The sequence below is a fragment of the Tursiops truncatus genome, chromosome 4, assembly GCF_011762595.2.
Source record: "Tursiops truncatus isolate mTurTru1 chromosome 4, mTurTru1.mat.Y, whole genome shotgun sequence".
NCBI classification, from domain to species: Eukaryota; Metazoa; Chordata; class Mammalia; order Artiodactyla; family Delphinidae; genus Tursiops; species Tursiops truncatus.
The window spans coordinates 84065111-84079499 of record NC_047037.1 but is presented as its reverse complement, the minus strand read 5'-3'; the positions used below and the strand labels follow the sequence as shown (position 1 = coordinate 84079499).

At 36.4% G+C, this 14389-nt stretch overlaps 1 protein-coding gene across 1 annotated transcript in view; it reads left to right on the top strand.

The window, feature by feature from the left end:
• Positions 1-14389, top strand: part of GRAMD1C (GRAM domain containing 1C) — an 81603-nt gene that overhangs the window by 37526 nt on the left and 29688 nt on the right. The window contains exon 6 of the mRNA XM_033855819.2: positions 12424-12542. Within this exon, the coding sequence (XP_033711710.1) occupies positions 12424-12542 (119 nt within the window). The remainder of the gene's footprint in view (positions 1-12423; positions 12543-14389) is intronic.

The following is a 14389-nucleotide window of genomic DNA, read 5'->3' as shown; positions in this document are numbered from 1 at the left end:
GGGGAAAGCCACGGGGGGGTGGGGGTGTGTGTGATGAATTGGGCAATTGGCATTGACCTGTATACACTGATGTGTATAAAATTGATGACTAATAAGAACCTGCTATATAAGAAAATAAATAAAATTAAATTAAAAAATTAAAAAAATTTTTAGGAACTATTTATTTTAGTTCTTCAAACAGAAAAACTGCCTGGAGATAAGCTCTCTTTGGTAAGTTTATATTTCAATACGTGTATCTATTTTATATACTATAGTGATATACACAACATGAAATTAATAAAAGCTCTAAGAAAGATCTGTCATTTCCAAAGAAAAACAAAATGAAGAAATAAAACTATCTCCATTGACAGATGACATGTTTTTTGTATATAAAATCCTAAGAAAACCAATAAAAATGTGCGAGAACCAATAAATAAGTTCAGTAATGTTGCAGAATGCATGATCAAAATACAAAGATTACTTATATTTCTGTACATTCACAATAAACAATCTGATAATAGAAATTTTAAAAAATTTATTTACAATAGCATCAGAAAAGAATAAAATACTTGGGAATAAATTTAACAGAAGTATAAGACACGTACACTGAAAGCTACTAGACATAGTTGAAAGAAATTAAAGGAGACTTAAGTAAATGAAAAGAATCTTATGCTCATGGATTAGAAGACTTAATATTGTTAAGATGGCAGTACTCCCCAAATTAATCTGCAGATTCAGTGCAATGCGTATCAGAATACCAACTGGCATTTTTGTAGAAATTGAGAAGTGGATTCTAAAATTCATATGGAAATGCAAGGTACCCAGAATAGCAAGAACAATCTTGAAAAAGAAGAACAAAGTTGGATGAATTAGTCTGTTAGGTCTGCCATTTAAAAAATGCCATAGACTGAATGGCTTAAACAATAGAAATTTATTTTCTTGGAGTTCTGGAACCCAAAGGCGCCATCGCCAAATACATTGGGAGTTGGGGTTTCAACATATGGATTTGGGGGGGACACAATTCGGACCATAGCAACTTCATTTAACCTTAATTTCCTCCTTAAATCTCTGTCTCCAAGTATAGTCATATTGGGGGTTGGAGCTTCAGCATGTGAATTTGGGGGAATACAATTTGGTTCATAATATTGGAGGACTTAACACTTCTTGATTTCAATGTTCACTACAAACCTGCGGTAATCAAGGCAGTATACCTGGCAAAAGTCTAGACATAGATTAATGGCATAGAATTGAGAATCTAGAAATAAAATCTTAAAATTAATTATCAATCATAAATTGATTTTTGACAAGGTTACCAAAATAATTCAGTGGGGAATAAATAGTCTTTTCACCAAATGGTGCTGGAATAACTTGATATCAACATGCAAAAGAATGAATTTTAACCCCTACTTCATACCATATACAAAAATTAACTCAGAATGGATCATAGACCTAAATGCAAGGTCTAAAAGTATAAAACTCTCAGAAGAAACTGTAGGTATAAATACTCATAACCTTTGGATTAGACAATGGTTTCTTAGATATGACATCAAAAGCTCAAGGGACGAAGGAAAAAAATAGATAAATTGGATTTCATCAAAATTAAAAACTTTGTGTTTGAAGGAGTCCATCAAGAGAGGGAAAAGGCAACTAACTCATGGAGAAGATATCTGCAAGTTATATATCTGATAAGGTATTTGCATCCAGAGTTATATATCTGGAGAGGAAATATGTGCAAGTTAAGAGTATATAAAGAATTCTTACAACTCAACAAGAAAAAGACAAATAACCAATTAAAAAGCGGGCAAAGGATTTGAATTGTAATTTCTCCAAAGAACATATACAAATAACCAAGTGCATGCAGAGATGCTTAGTGTCATTAGCTGTTAGAGAAACGTAAATCAAAACCACAGTGAGATACCACTTCACACCCACTGGGATGGCTAAAATAAAAAGACAGACATTACCTCATGTTGAAGATGTAGGTATTGCTCATGCATTGCTGGTGGCATTGTAAAACTTTGAAAAATTTGAAAAACAGTTTGGTAGTTTCTCAAAATGTTGAATATAGAGCTACCATATGACCCAGCAATTCCATTTCTAGGGCTGTATGCAAGAAAATTGAAAGCATATGTTCACACAAAATCTTGCAGTCAAATATTCATAGCATTATTCATAGTGGCCAAAAATAGAAACATCAACAGATGAAAGTATACATAAAAATATACAAAATGTATATTCATAAAATGGAATATTATTCAGCAATAAAAAGGAGTGAATTACTGATACATGGTACAACATGGTAAACCTTGAAACATTATGCTATGTGAAAGAAGCCAGTCCCAAAGGAACACATATTGTATGATTCTGCTTTTATTAAATGCCCAGAATAGGCAAATTCATAGAAGTTGAAAATAAATTTGTTGCCAGGGGGAGGGAGGAATGAGGAGTGACTGCTAATGAATTTGGCCACCTTTTTGGGTTGATGAAAATATTCTAAAATTCGTAGTGATAGTTGTACAACTCAGGAGATGCTAAATACTACTGAATTGTATGCTTTTAGAAAAGTGAGTTTTATGGTGTGTAAATTATAGCTTAGTAAAGCTGTTATTTGTTATTTAAAAAATTTTTTTAAACAGACAGTTATTTCTCTATAGCCATTATTTTGTAAAAACTTTAAAAAAGATTTTTATTTTATATTGGAGTATAGTTGATTTACAATGTTGTGTTAGTTTCCGGTGTACAGCAAAGTGATTTAGTTATACCAATACAAATATATGTATCTATTCTTTCTCAGATTCTTTTCCCATATAGGTTATTACAGAGTATTGAGTAGAGTTTCCTGTGCTATACAGTAGGTGCTTGTTGATTATCTATATTATATATAGTAGTGTGTATCTGTTAATCCCAAACTGTTAATTTATCCCTCCCCACCATCTTTCCCCTTTGATAAACACAAGTTTGTTTTCTAAATCTGTGAATCTGTTTTGTAAGTTCATTTGTATCAGTTTTTAGATTCCACATGTAAGTGATATCATATGGTATTTGTCTTTCTGTGTCTGACTTACCTCACTTAGTATGATAATCTCTAGGTCCATCCATATTGCTGCAAATGGCATTATTTCATTCTTTTTTATGGCTGATTAATATTCCATTATATATAGGTACCACATCTTCTTTATCCCTTCCTCTGTTGATAGCCATTTAGGTTGCTTCCATGTCTTGGCTATTGTAAATCTTGCTGCTATGAACATTGGAGTGCATGTATCTTTTCAAATTTTGGTTTTCCCCGGATATATGCCCAGGATTGGGATTGCTGGATCATATGGTAGCTGTATTTTTAGTTTTTTTAAGGAACATCCATACTGTATGCTTTTAGAAAAGTGAACTTTATGGTATGTAAATTATAGCTCAGTAAAACTGTTACTATTTTAAAAAATGGTTTGGGGGAAGAGTAGAGATTTCCAGCTGATAAGAAAGGCTCCTTCTTTGCAGCAGGAGCTTAAACACCACTGGCAGAAACTTGACCTCCTCTCCTCCCCGCTACCCAGCTCAGCTCCTCACTGGAGTGCACAGCTTTTGCCTAAGGGCTCTTAGGATTGAATGACTTCCAGTTTTTCAGGCAGCTGCTGAGGTCTGGGTCTTTCAAACAGTGCTCTGCTCAGATGCTTTCACTTTGCGGGAGTGCTGGGGCACTCAAGGTGTTCTGGAAGTTGGGAGATGGAGGAGAGAAGTGGGTGGGTGTGGGGGAACTTGCCAAGCACAGACCCTCCTCCCTCCTTAAGGGAACGTTTAAGGCTGGCAGGGCAGCCCCAAGCCCAAGCTCCCCCCACCCCCTTGAGTCTTTCTAGGAGTTTGGGCGCCCAGTCTCCCCATGCCCATGCTCCTAACCTGGGAGATGCTTAGGGCGGTGGGCCCGCGGGTGCCAGGTCCAGCGGTGCATGGCAGCCACCTGGGAGAGCACGGAGCAGATGTGCTAAGGCATGAGCCCCCCGCAGCTCCACTCTGCCCTACCAGGTCGTGCTGCAGGAAGGAGGCTGAAAACTCCAGTGTTGCTCTAGGGACATGGCATGGCTAACCCTGCCCCCAAATACCAATTTTTTTTGAGTACTCTGGGAATCTCCCAGGTGCGTTCTCTCATGCTAACAAGGAACCAAAGACTGTTATGCAGCCTACGTTTGGTTATACCCTAGATCTGAGTGTCCTCTGCAAATCACTTTTGCGCTTACCACACTGGGGTAAGTTGGGATGCATCCTCACGAAAACAAATACCTCCTGGGAAATGATAAAGTTCAGGCTTACAGATGAGCCGGGGAGAAACTGAGATCTGAAATTTAATGAAAAAAGAAAAAAAAAAAAAAAGCTCTTTGAAGTGGGAGAAAGAGAGGGAATTCCAGACTTAGTAAGGCCACCATAGCCAAGAAATGTCTTGTATGCTGGCTGGGAGTAAAATCTAACCCTTTTTGAAAAGATCCTCTTGTCACCCGTGTTCTTGATGTGTACACGAGGAGTATCACCATCGTTACTGTAGTTATACCTTTCAGACCTTTGGATTATTTGGTTATCTTTAACATTGAACATGCAACTTTATTTCAAGCGGACACTATACCCTTTTTTAAAAAAAATTTTTTGGCCATGCTGCTCAGCTTGCGGGATCTTAGTTCCCCCACCAGTGATTGAACCCGCAGCCTCGGCAGTGAAAGTGCGGAGTCTTAACCACTGCGCTGCCAGGGAATATCGCTCTACTCTCATTTTAATAAAGAGAACGGTTACCATTTCTGCTCTATACTATGACAAAAATCAACGTTTATGCATATACTCTATGTTAAGTACTATACAGACCTTAATGAAAGTTGAAGGTGAGATCTCAGGTTTAAAACTCTCCTAATTGGAATTTTGAGCACTGTAGAATTCACCCAGAAAAGGAATTAGAAAACAAAATCAACAACAAAGCTACCCTTCCTGTGTTCTAGTAATCTTTGAAGAACAATTCTTTTTAACATGGTAATATGTGTAACAATAATAGTAACTCCCACTTAGGAAGTATTAGGTGCCAGGCATAGTGCTAGGTGCTTGGTGTAGTCTTAGTATTGTCTGTAATTTTACGAGCCTCAGTTGTCTTCTAGTTTTTTAAAGTGATAAAGCCACATTGGTTAGATTCCTTGATCTTTTGTAATACTATTTTTTAAAAGAGAAGGTAAAAACCAAAATTCATAAAATACACAGCCTAACTACAAAATTCTAGAAAACAACACAAGTAACTTGAATAATAAATTTTGTATATATTCAAACTATTTTAGGGAGTTTAAGTTCAGAATATTATAATCATGTTTACTTTCAATTAGGGAATTTGAGAGTAAAAGTAAATATGTGTTACTTTTGCTTGCTGTTTGCGTAATAAAGCCTTAAAGGCATAGCATATTAATCTAGGTAAAAGACTATTCCAGTAAGATTGATTAAGACAATAGAGTGATTTTAAATCTGTGTGTGTGTGTGTGTGTGTTTTATTTAATTCTCCAGTAAGATAAATCTACAAAAGGGGAAAAAGCTGGAGGCAAATATGGTGCCTTTGAGAAAGAATGCTTTTAAAAGTACATTTTTTTTTCATTCGTAAGGTTCCTCTGATGCGTTGCTTCAGAAAGGACAGTTTATTTCAGGTATTTGAGTTAGCTTACCATAAGTCTTCAATGTTTAGACATGTGTCTAAACTGTCACCATGTCATTCATGCTGTAATTAATAGCATTCAGCTTAGTTCACAACCTTTGAGTTTAGCACCCTTCTTGCAGATAGCACATTGACTATTTGAGATTTGTGAGGCCAGGAGACTGTGGCAGCTCCATTCTCGGTTACAAACAATTGATGTTTACTGTCTTTTGTAAAGAACCTCTCAGCCCTTCCCCACTCCAGCCCTCCACTTTTGTTTGCGTTTAAGCCCCACCCCCTTCCATGTTTTGTATCAGAGCCAGTCTTCCCGCCTATTTTTGTATGGTCCACAAAATAGGAGTGGGTTTACATTTATATTTCCTGACAATTATATGAAATTCAAATTTCAATGTCCATTAATAAAATTTTATGGAAACACAGCCATGCTCATTCTTTATGTGTTGTCTGTGGTTGGTTTCACACTACAGAGGCAGAGTTGAGTAGTTGCAACAGAGACTAAATGGACCACAAAACCTGAAATATTTACTCTGTGGTCTTTTACAGAAACAGTTTTTTAACCTCTGAACAATACTAAACCAAACTCATCTTTTTTTGAAAAAAAAAAAAATGCATACCTGCTAATGTTAGCTTCCTGCTTAATACTCATCACCCTTGGATAAAAATTTTTAATTGTTTATAGAGACTGTATGATCTGGCCCCAGCCCACCACTCCAGCCTCATTAATACTTTTATGTTTCTAGTGATATTATCATATTATTATATTTAGGATTACTCATGCTAATAATATAGGCAGGATGTGTACAGAATGAAATTGTTCTTTTTGTACTATTTTTTCTCTGAGAGATAATAGTGGTATCTCTTGCCAGTACATGGGGGCTACTGGGAAGCTAGCTCTGCATGGAAATTTAAGAGTACATATTGAGAGTAGATGTTTAAATCCGGGGCCTAACAGAGCAGAAATCTGCGCTCATTTTAAATTCTAAAGCTTAAAGAGACAGAATGGCTTTCAGGCTTATTCCCAAAGGCCAGAAGTAGGAGGCATGTGTCAGAATTAGGGAGGAGGTTATGAGGGGTGTTTTGTCAATGTATACAGACCCACCGTCTTCCAATTTTGATACATGTCACTCCATCTTCTATTTTGGGAATCTCTAGTTGAAGGATGACAGGAGAGTATCCTGTTCCTCAAGTGGGTTGGGGAAAAAAGGATTTAAAACAGTTTACTGATTGTATTAGTATATATAAAGAAAGAATGTGTTGGTCTGAAGGGGGCTTGGCCAGACTTAGGCCAAGAACTTAAGACTTAGGCCAGAAAAGCAAAGTCACAGAGGCAGACTTTGACCGCTAGAGAAATGTACAAAAATAGGACAGAGATGAATCGTCAGGCTCCATCAGTGTCACAGTAGTTTTTCCTTTAAAACTGTCTACCTTTGCTCTGACTTCATGCTTATCATGCAAATTTCTGATTACTAGTCTGATTTCCAAGGTATTCAGGTGCCTGAATACCTGAATATTCAGGTTCTCCAGGTAGGATGAACGAAGTCTGATGATTAGAAAAGATCATTCCCCTACTATGCATTAGTATATTTACTACGGAGCATGTACATGCAGCTTGTGAGTGTGGCTGGTTTGAGTCAGCTGATCTGAGTGCATCTCTAGGATGTCAACAGTGCTGAGGCCATTCTGCAAACAGTGGTTAGTTTATCAAGTTAGTGTCACCTTTGAGACCTTTCAGAAGAGTGTCATACAGCTTTTTCCTGCAGACTCCTCAGCCTTATCAAACCTCTTATTACTGCTTATGCCCCTCTCCAATGATTCTTTCTTTTGGAATTACTTGGAAATCTAGACGTTTTCCAGTAGTCCTATAAATCTAATAAGTACAGTATTCAAATCTACCAGGAAAAAAATGCAGATTGCTAAGTATTTTAGTCACATATTCTATAATAACCTGGCAGTGTAGAGGTATTAGTATTTGTATATTGTTCCCTCTTGTTGACCTTTCTGGTTGGCAGAACTCCTCCACCTATTTTCCCTTGGTCAGTGAAGTATGCCTCCTCCTGCCCAGTCACCCAAGCCAGAAACCTGGTGCATCCTTGTTTCTTACCTCTTCTTTGCCAACATGTCATGTTGGTCATCAAGGCCCTCATCATTTCTAGCTTGAACCGTTACAGTAGTCTCCTACGGATCTCTTTTTAACACTCTAATCTGTCCTTTAGGTCAGGGGTCCCCAACCTGGGGGCCCCAACCCCCTGGGGGGGTTGTTAGGTTCCTGTTAGGAACTGGGCCACACAGCAGGAGGTGAGCGAGCGAAGCTTCATCTGATGCGCCCCATTGCTCACATTAGGTCCCTGGTGCCGAAAAGGTTGGGGACCACTGCTTTAGGTTGTTACCAAAAAAGTAGTCATTTTAAAAGCGGATCTTTTAAAAACACACTCCTGAACTTGTTGCTTTTCTATGTGTAACTAGTAGGTGGCTTTTTCTATTTAGCGTGGAATACAGGCTCTTCGTGACCTGGCTGCTTCCCCCTTCCCCACTGACTCTTTCCTTCTTCTTCTCCGTGGCTTCCTCTCCCCGCCCTCCCGAGTCATGGTGAACTGGCTGCCAGGCCGCTCCACTTCTCTGCACACTTGCATTTGGTGTACGTGTGTTCATCTTACTTGATATTTCAGCAGCATTTCACGCCATGGCACACTCCCTCTATTTTGAAACACCTTCTTTCCTTGATTTCCGTATCATTCTTTCTGAACTTTGCTCTACCTCTCTTGTATTTTTCTGTCCTTTTTTCCTCCTCTTCCACTCAGCCTTTGCATGCCAGACTTTCTTTGGGCCCAGTCTTAGGTTCTGTTTTCCCTCTTAAACCTACTGAGCTCAGCTCTGCTCCATATCCAGTGGTTTACTATAAGGGATTTTTATATTTAGCAAAAGTATATAAAAATCATTTACAGTACAATTAATGTATATTTTTCTCATAGCTATTTGGTTACCATGGTACAGTGAGGATACGTATCTATGGTTTAGGTCAGTAAGACCTGCCATCATATGCCAAGAGCACTGGTTTTTAGGGAGTAAAAGCTAGCCCCATAGTGAGCTCTCTTCAGTTTGAGCGAGTAGTATCCTCCAGTGTTGCTTTGGTCCCTCATTCTGCTGTTGTATAAAATGATTAGATTTTAGCAACCCTACCTACCCCCAAAAGGTTGATCCTTGCAGTCTATCAAGTAGCGTTTGACATGTCTACACACTTTACCAGACTAGTAAAGAACAGTTAGGTAGCTGTTTCTAGCTAGGTAGAAATTAGGGCAAGATTTGATTTTTCATTTAGAAGAAAATTTTTCTTCTGGGAAATAAATTAGAACTGGTAGATGAGACTCTCTATAGTGTTTATTATAGTCCAGGTAGGTCGCTGCCAGGAAATTATTCTGAATAAAGGAAAAAATATTTCTAAAGGAAAGAATTATTGAGTAATCAACATGTAAACTTTTCAGTGATGAAAGATATGCCGCCTGCTTCTTGGAATTGCTCCACCTGAATAGCTCATTCTTCTTGACATTTCCTGACGTTCCATTTACAGTACTCAAGAGTTGCAATCCTTGATAGTTGTAAAGGGTTAATGCAGGAGTCTGATGGGGATGTGACATTAGTACTGAAGAAGTGGGGTATGAAGAAGCAATGACATTGCCAGAATTGAATAGGAAGTATTAGCATGGAGAAGAAAATTTAACCCTTAATATATTTAATTTTAAAAATGAGATTAAAATCATATTGCAATAAGCATTTTACATAATTGAGCATAGGCAAGATATTTTCATTTGCATTTTTTTTGTTTCTAATCAGTGTGTAGAACAGAAGAAATTGGGAACTGTCTCTTTAATAAAACCCTGTTTACCTACCCTCTTCTAGTAGGAGTGGCTTAGGAACCTGTAGAGTGAGGTGTAACTTCCAATTCTGCATTCTGAAGGGCAGCCTTGGATAAGAGTGCTGATACTACAAACCAGGAAGTGACAAATCATTTGCCTTAAATTATAGTAGAGCTTGTCTTTTATAACGAAAACTTCTCATAACAAAACTAGAAGATTGAAGCATGTTTGTCACTAAATGTTTGGAACTCTGCTGCAGATAAAGACTTTGCAGTGTACTTAGAATACAAAGCTTTCTGGGCCAGAAATTGATCTGACTTTTGAGCCTTATCTGATTACTGCTTGATTCCTCTTTATTTTGCTCAAGTGCTCAGCAGGTTGAACGGGGAGCCTTCCTCCCTATTGTTAGCAGGTAGGTGGTCAGCCTTTGTTTAAAATTTAAGTTGTTTTTTAAGGTTACTTAACCCTGGTTCTGCTGCTGATTATTGAAAGAATTATGAATATCAGTCTGGGTATATGTTTTAATGTTTGAATATTCAGCATGGCTGTAAATAATCATTTTTGTGACTTTGTAGAAAAAGTCATTTTTAACAAATTAGCAAATCTATAAGGTGACAAGTTAAATGAGTTCTATTTTGTTTTCTATTAACCATATATGTTTAAATTTAATTAACAGATTAAAAGTATATTGAAATTACTCTGCTATTAACTTCCTGATACTATTTGATAATATATTTAAAACATTTATTGATGTAGTCAAATAAAATTGTATTTTTGTTGTTACTATTTTACTTATAAGTTTCATTTCTTTCACTCTTAGAACGCTGTCTCAGTGTTTAGCTCATTGTTTATCTACTTGCTTTAGTTTGTTTTTGGAATACTTTGATACCTATTATTTCAGAAGACTTTTTATAAAAGGTTACTCTTCCACAAGTATATTGAAATATTGCTTGTTTCTCTTTATAAAGTTAACCATGCATTTATGACACTAAAATTGTTTCAAAGATAACATCTTTGGAATATTGAGCTAATTATTAGTATGAGCTAACTGCTATTGTGAAAAAAAAAAAGCCATTCACAAATGGTTCTTCTGGAGTGGGGATCAGAAATGTGTGTGGGTACCTTTAGGATCAAGAACAGTGGTTTCTTTCTCTACCACTAGTGATCCTTTTTTTCTTCTGTGGACACTATGCTTCAAAAGACTTTTTGTCAACCAAATAAGTGGTGTATATTAAATAATAAAATGTTAGAACATTATCATTTATTAGGGATACATTATTTCCAACGAGAGTTTCTTATCAGCCTGAGATAACCACTCTAGGTTAATATAATTCAGCTCCGAACGAAGAGGCCTTACATTTTACCTAGCTTGAAAAACTTTATTGTAGGTAACTGTTTGGATATTTTTGACTTTTTAAAATACTGATAGTAACATCTGAAGTTTCAACAACTGCTCTTATGGAATCTTAGTCATCTGGGAACTAGCAGTCTAAAGTGCAGAAATTCTGTTCTTAATATCTTTGAGTGTCCATAAAATGTCATGAAGGTCATCTAGTATAATGTAACAAACAAAGATACCATAGCTACTAGAGCGAGAGGAGAAACGGGGAAAAAGAAAAAAGGAAGTGTGGTATTTGTCATTGGGAATATCTGCGAGGAATTCAAGGTGTCTGTATGTTTTTGCCCCATAAAATTTCCCTATATTTATCGCTACTATTTACCCACTTAAAATTTTTACTCTGATTAGTCTGATAAATTGATAACTGACTTCAAAACAAATATTGCTTATGTTTTTCATGTATTTTATTCTATATTTTTATGTAGCTTCCCTCTCCCAAATTTTTTTATTTCTCCATTTCCTCTATTTATGTCCTTCCTTCAGCTTAGCTGAAGACCCTTCTGCAATGTGAAGCCTTATCTGATCACCCTAAACCACAGTAATATTTCTTTCCTTTAGATTTCTATATCATGTTGATTCTACCAGTTCTTTAGTACATAATAATGATATAGCTTGTCATATTTAACTTTTACTTAAAAGTTTGCAGTGTTTCTTCAACTAAATTATAGTTGTTTGAGAGCAAGTAGGACATCGCTTTTATCCGTTTTAGCATCTAGTGCAGTGATACACATGTGGCAGGTTCTAAATAAATATCTGTTGAATGAAAGAGATGTAAAGAATCTTGGCAACAGTTGCTTCAAGTGTTATGCTGCCTCCCTCTACCTTGCTTAATTATGTAATTAACCATCCATAATGTTTCTAAAAATCAGACTGTTAGTTGTCATACTACTATCGTTTTTGTTTTCCTTTGTAACACATGCATTTTTTATATTAGATTATTTAACACTGATATGATACCTACAAAGAAAGAACAAGCTGGACTTTATCAAAAATAAATAAAAATAAAAACAGAAATATTCTGCATTCCAGACTCTTGCATTTTATATTTTAGGAAAATATAATTTAAAATTTACTGATATGTGAGGTTTCAAATATAGTTAAAATATTCAGATACATTATGAATTAAGGGGAAGGATTCTGAACTGACATTTGGTATTCTGAATGGTGATCCAGTCATCCTGGTTGGATTGCAGAATTTAAATCACAGATTAGTAATTGCCAGAAAGGATGAACAAATTATTTTATAAAAAGAGGGTTTTAAATGTCTTACACCCATTGACAGTAGTTATTATGTTACACACTTTAAAATCATCATCTACCTATTCCCAGTATCAACTATGTCGGATACGTTTTGTTAACCCACTTTTTATAGATACAGAAACTGATATCTAGAAAGGTAAAATAACTAACAAAACCATATACTAGTAACTGCATAACAGGTCATTTTGACTTCAGAATTCATGTTTTGAATCACTATGTTGTATACTATGTTCTGTTTTCCAATAGTCAGGGTAATCTTTCTGTCATTCTAGAGCTTGACCAGACAGGAAGTCTGGCAGCTGCTCCAGCAGAACTATGGCACTGAGCTAGGCTTAAATGCTGAAGAGATGGAGAACTTGTCCCTGTCGATTGAGGATAATGTTCAGCCAAGGTACTGCAAAGTGTCTTGAAATGTCAAGATTTATTCCTTATTAATCAAAGCAGAATTATTTTAGACTTTACTAATTCAGGCTTTCTATTTATTCACCATCCAGTGAAATTTGCCTCTTGCTTCTCTGTAGTGGAATGAGTGAAAGGTGAGGACAGTGAATAGTTTGCTAAATTGGTAAGCAAATACAGGGCAGATGAGGAAATGTTCACTTTGTAACTGTGTCATCTAGGATTTGCTTAAAGCATGGGGTTACTAAGCCTTTTTATTAAGGATATGGAGAAGTACCTAGTGAAATCTCTGCACCTATAGATAACAATAAAGAAAAGTAGCTGGAAGATATTTTAAGGGATAGAAAGATAATATGACTTTTCCTCAAGGATACCCTAGCGTAGTACTTGACATGTAGTTGGCACTCAATAAATATTGAATGCATTAATGAAAGGAGCTTATAGCGCTACAGGGAATGCAAATAATTATAATACAGGGTTGGAAATGATAAGGGCCCAAAAGAGCAATAGATAATGTGGGAAAAATTCAGAGTGGAGAGAGATTATTTTTGACTGATGGGAATTCACTTGGAAGAGTGGACATTATTATTAACCTGTACAAATAAAAGTGCTTTTTGTCCAGTGGTGATTGAGGTCAGAGCAATAAAAACAACTAAGGATAATACATGAAAATTCTAGAGCAAACATTATGCTAAGTCAAAGGAGCCAGTCACAAAAGACCACATATCGTATGATTCTATTTATATGAAATAGAGTCCAGAATCAGTAACGCCATAGAGATAGAAAGTAGATGAGCAGTTGCCAGGGACTGGGAGAAAGGGAGTGTGGGGAGTGCAACTGCTGATGGGCACAGGGCTTCTTTTGGGGTGATAAAAATGTTCTAAAATTAAATAGTGGTGATGACTGCACAACTCTGTAAATCACTGTATTGTATACTTTAAATGGGGTGAACTTTAGGATATATGAATTATACCTTAATAAAAAATTAGGTAAATTATTTATTTAAAAATTCTGTAGTAAATAAGTCTTAAGGTGGAAATCTTTCAAAGTCTCATGTGTGTACGAAGATTTTATTCTATCTAGATAAGTCTTCTAGTTATACTGATCCTATTTATATTGTGTCAGCTCAGCATTAATATTTTATGGTCTTTTTTACATGGTTACACGTGTATATTTTATTAGTTTTCTGTAAAGTTAAAAATTTCCATTGAACTACTCTCCTTGTAAAGTTTACTAGGCTTGGGACTTCCCTGGATCCTCATTCCCTCTTCTGCTCTTTTTCTCATTCTTCCAATCTCTGAGAGAAGCATATCTACCTCACACCTGTATTTCCTCAGCTCTTCCATCTTCTTTCTTTTCACTTTCAATCTTTCCTTCACTCTCCTTCCTCTTTTTTTCTTCATTTCTCCACAATCCACCTCCATCCTTAAAATCCTCAAGTACAGACACTCAGCTGGTGGTCTTGTCTCCAGGAGCCGTTTTCCTTGTTTAGTTCCCTCAGAGTCCTGCTATTCTGCCCGGCCAGGAGTAACTGAGTAGTAGACCTAAGTATTATTTGGGTGGAGTAGAATAGGCTTTTTTAGCTTTTCTGTCTCTTTGTCAGGATAATATGGATTCACATGTCAGGCAGCCAGTTTATTTTAGGAGAGCTTTAAGTCTAAACATAGCAATGATTACATGGAAATGCTAATTGCTCAATAAAGTTGAGGTCTGGAAATTAGATCCAATTGTGCTGCTTTTATATTTAATACACTTTCCTGTTTTTCCCCCCACTCCCTGAAAGAGGAAAAGAAGGTCCCAAGACATTTATTGTAATCTTGTTCCTATGACCATTTGAAA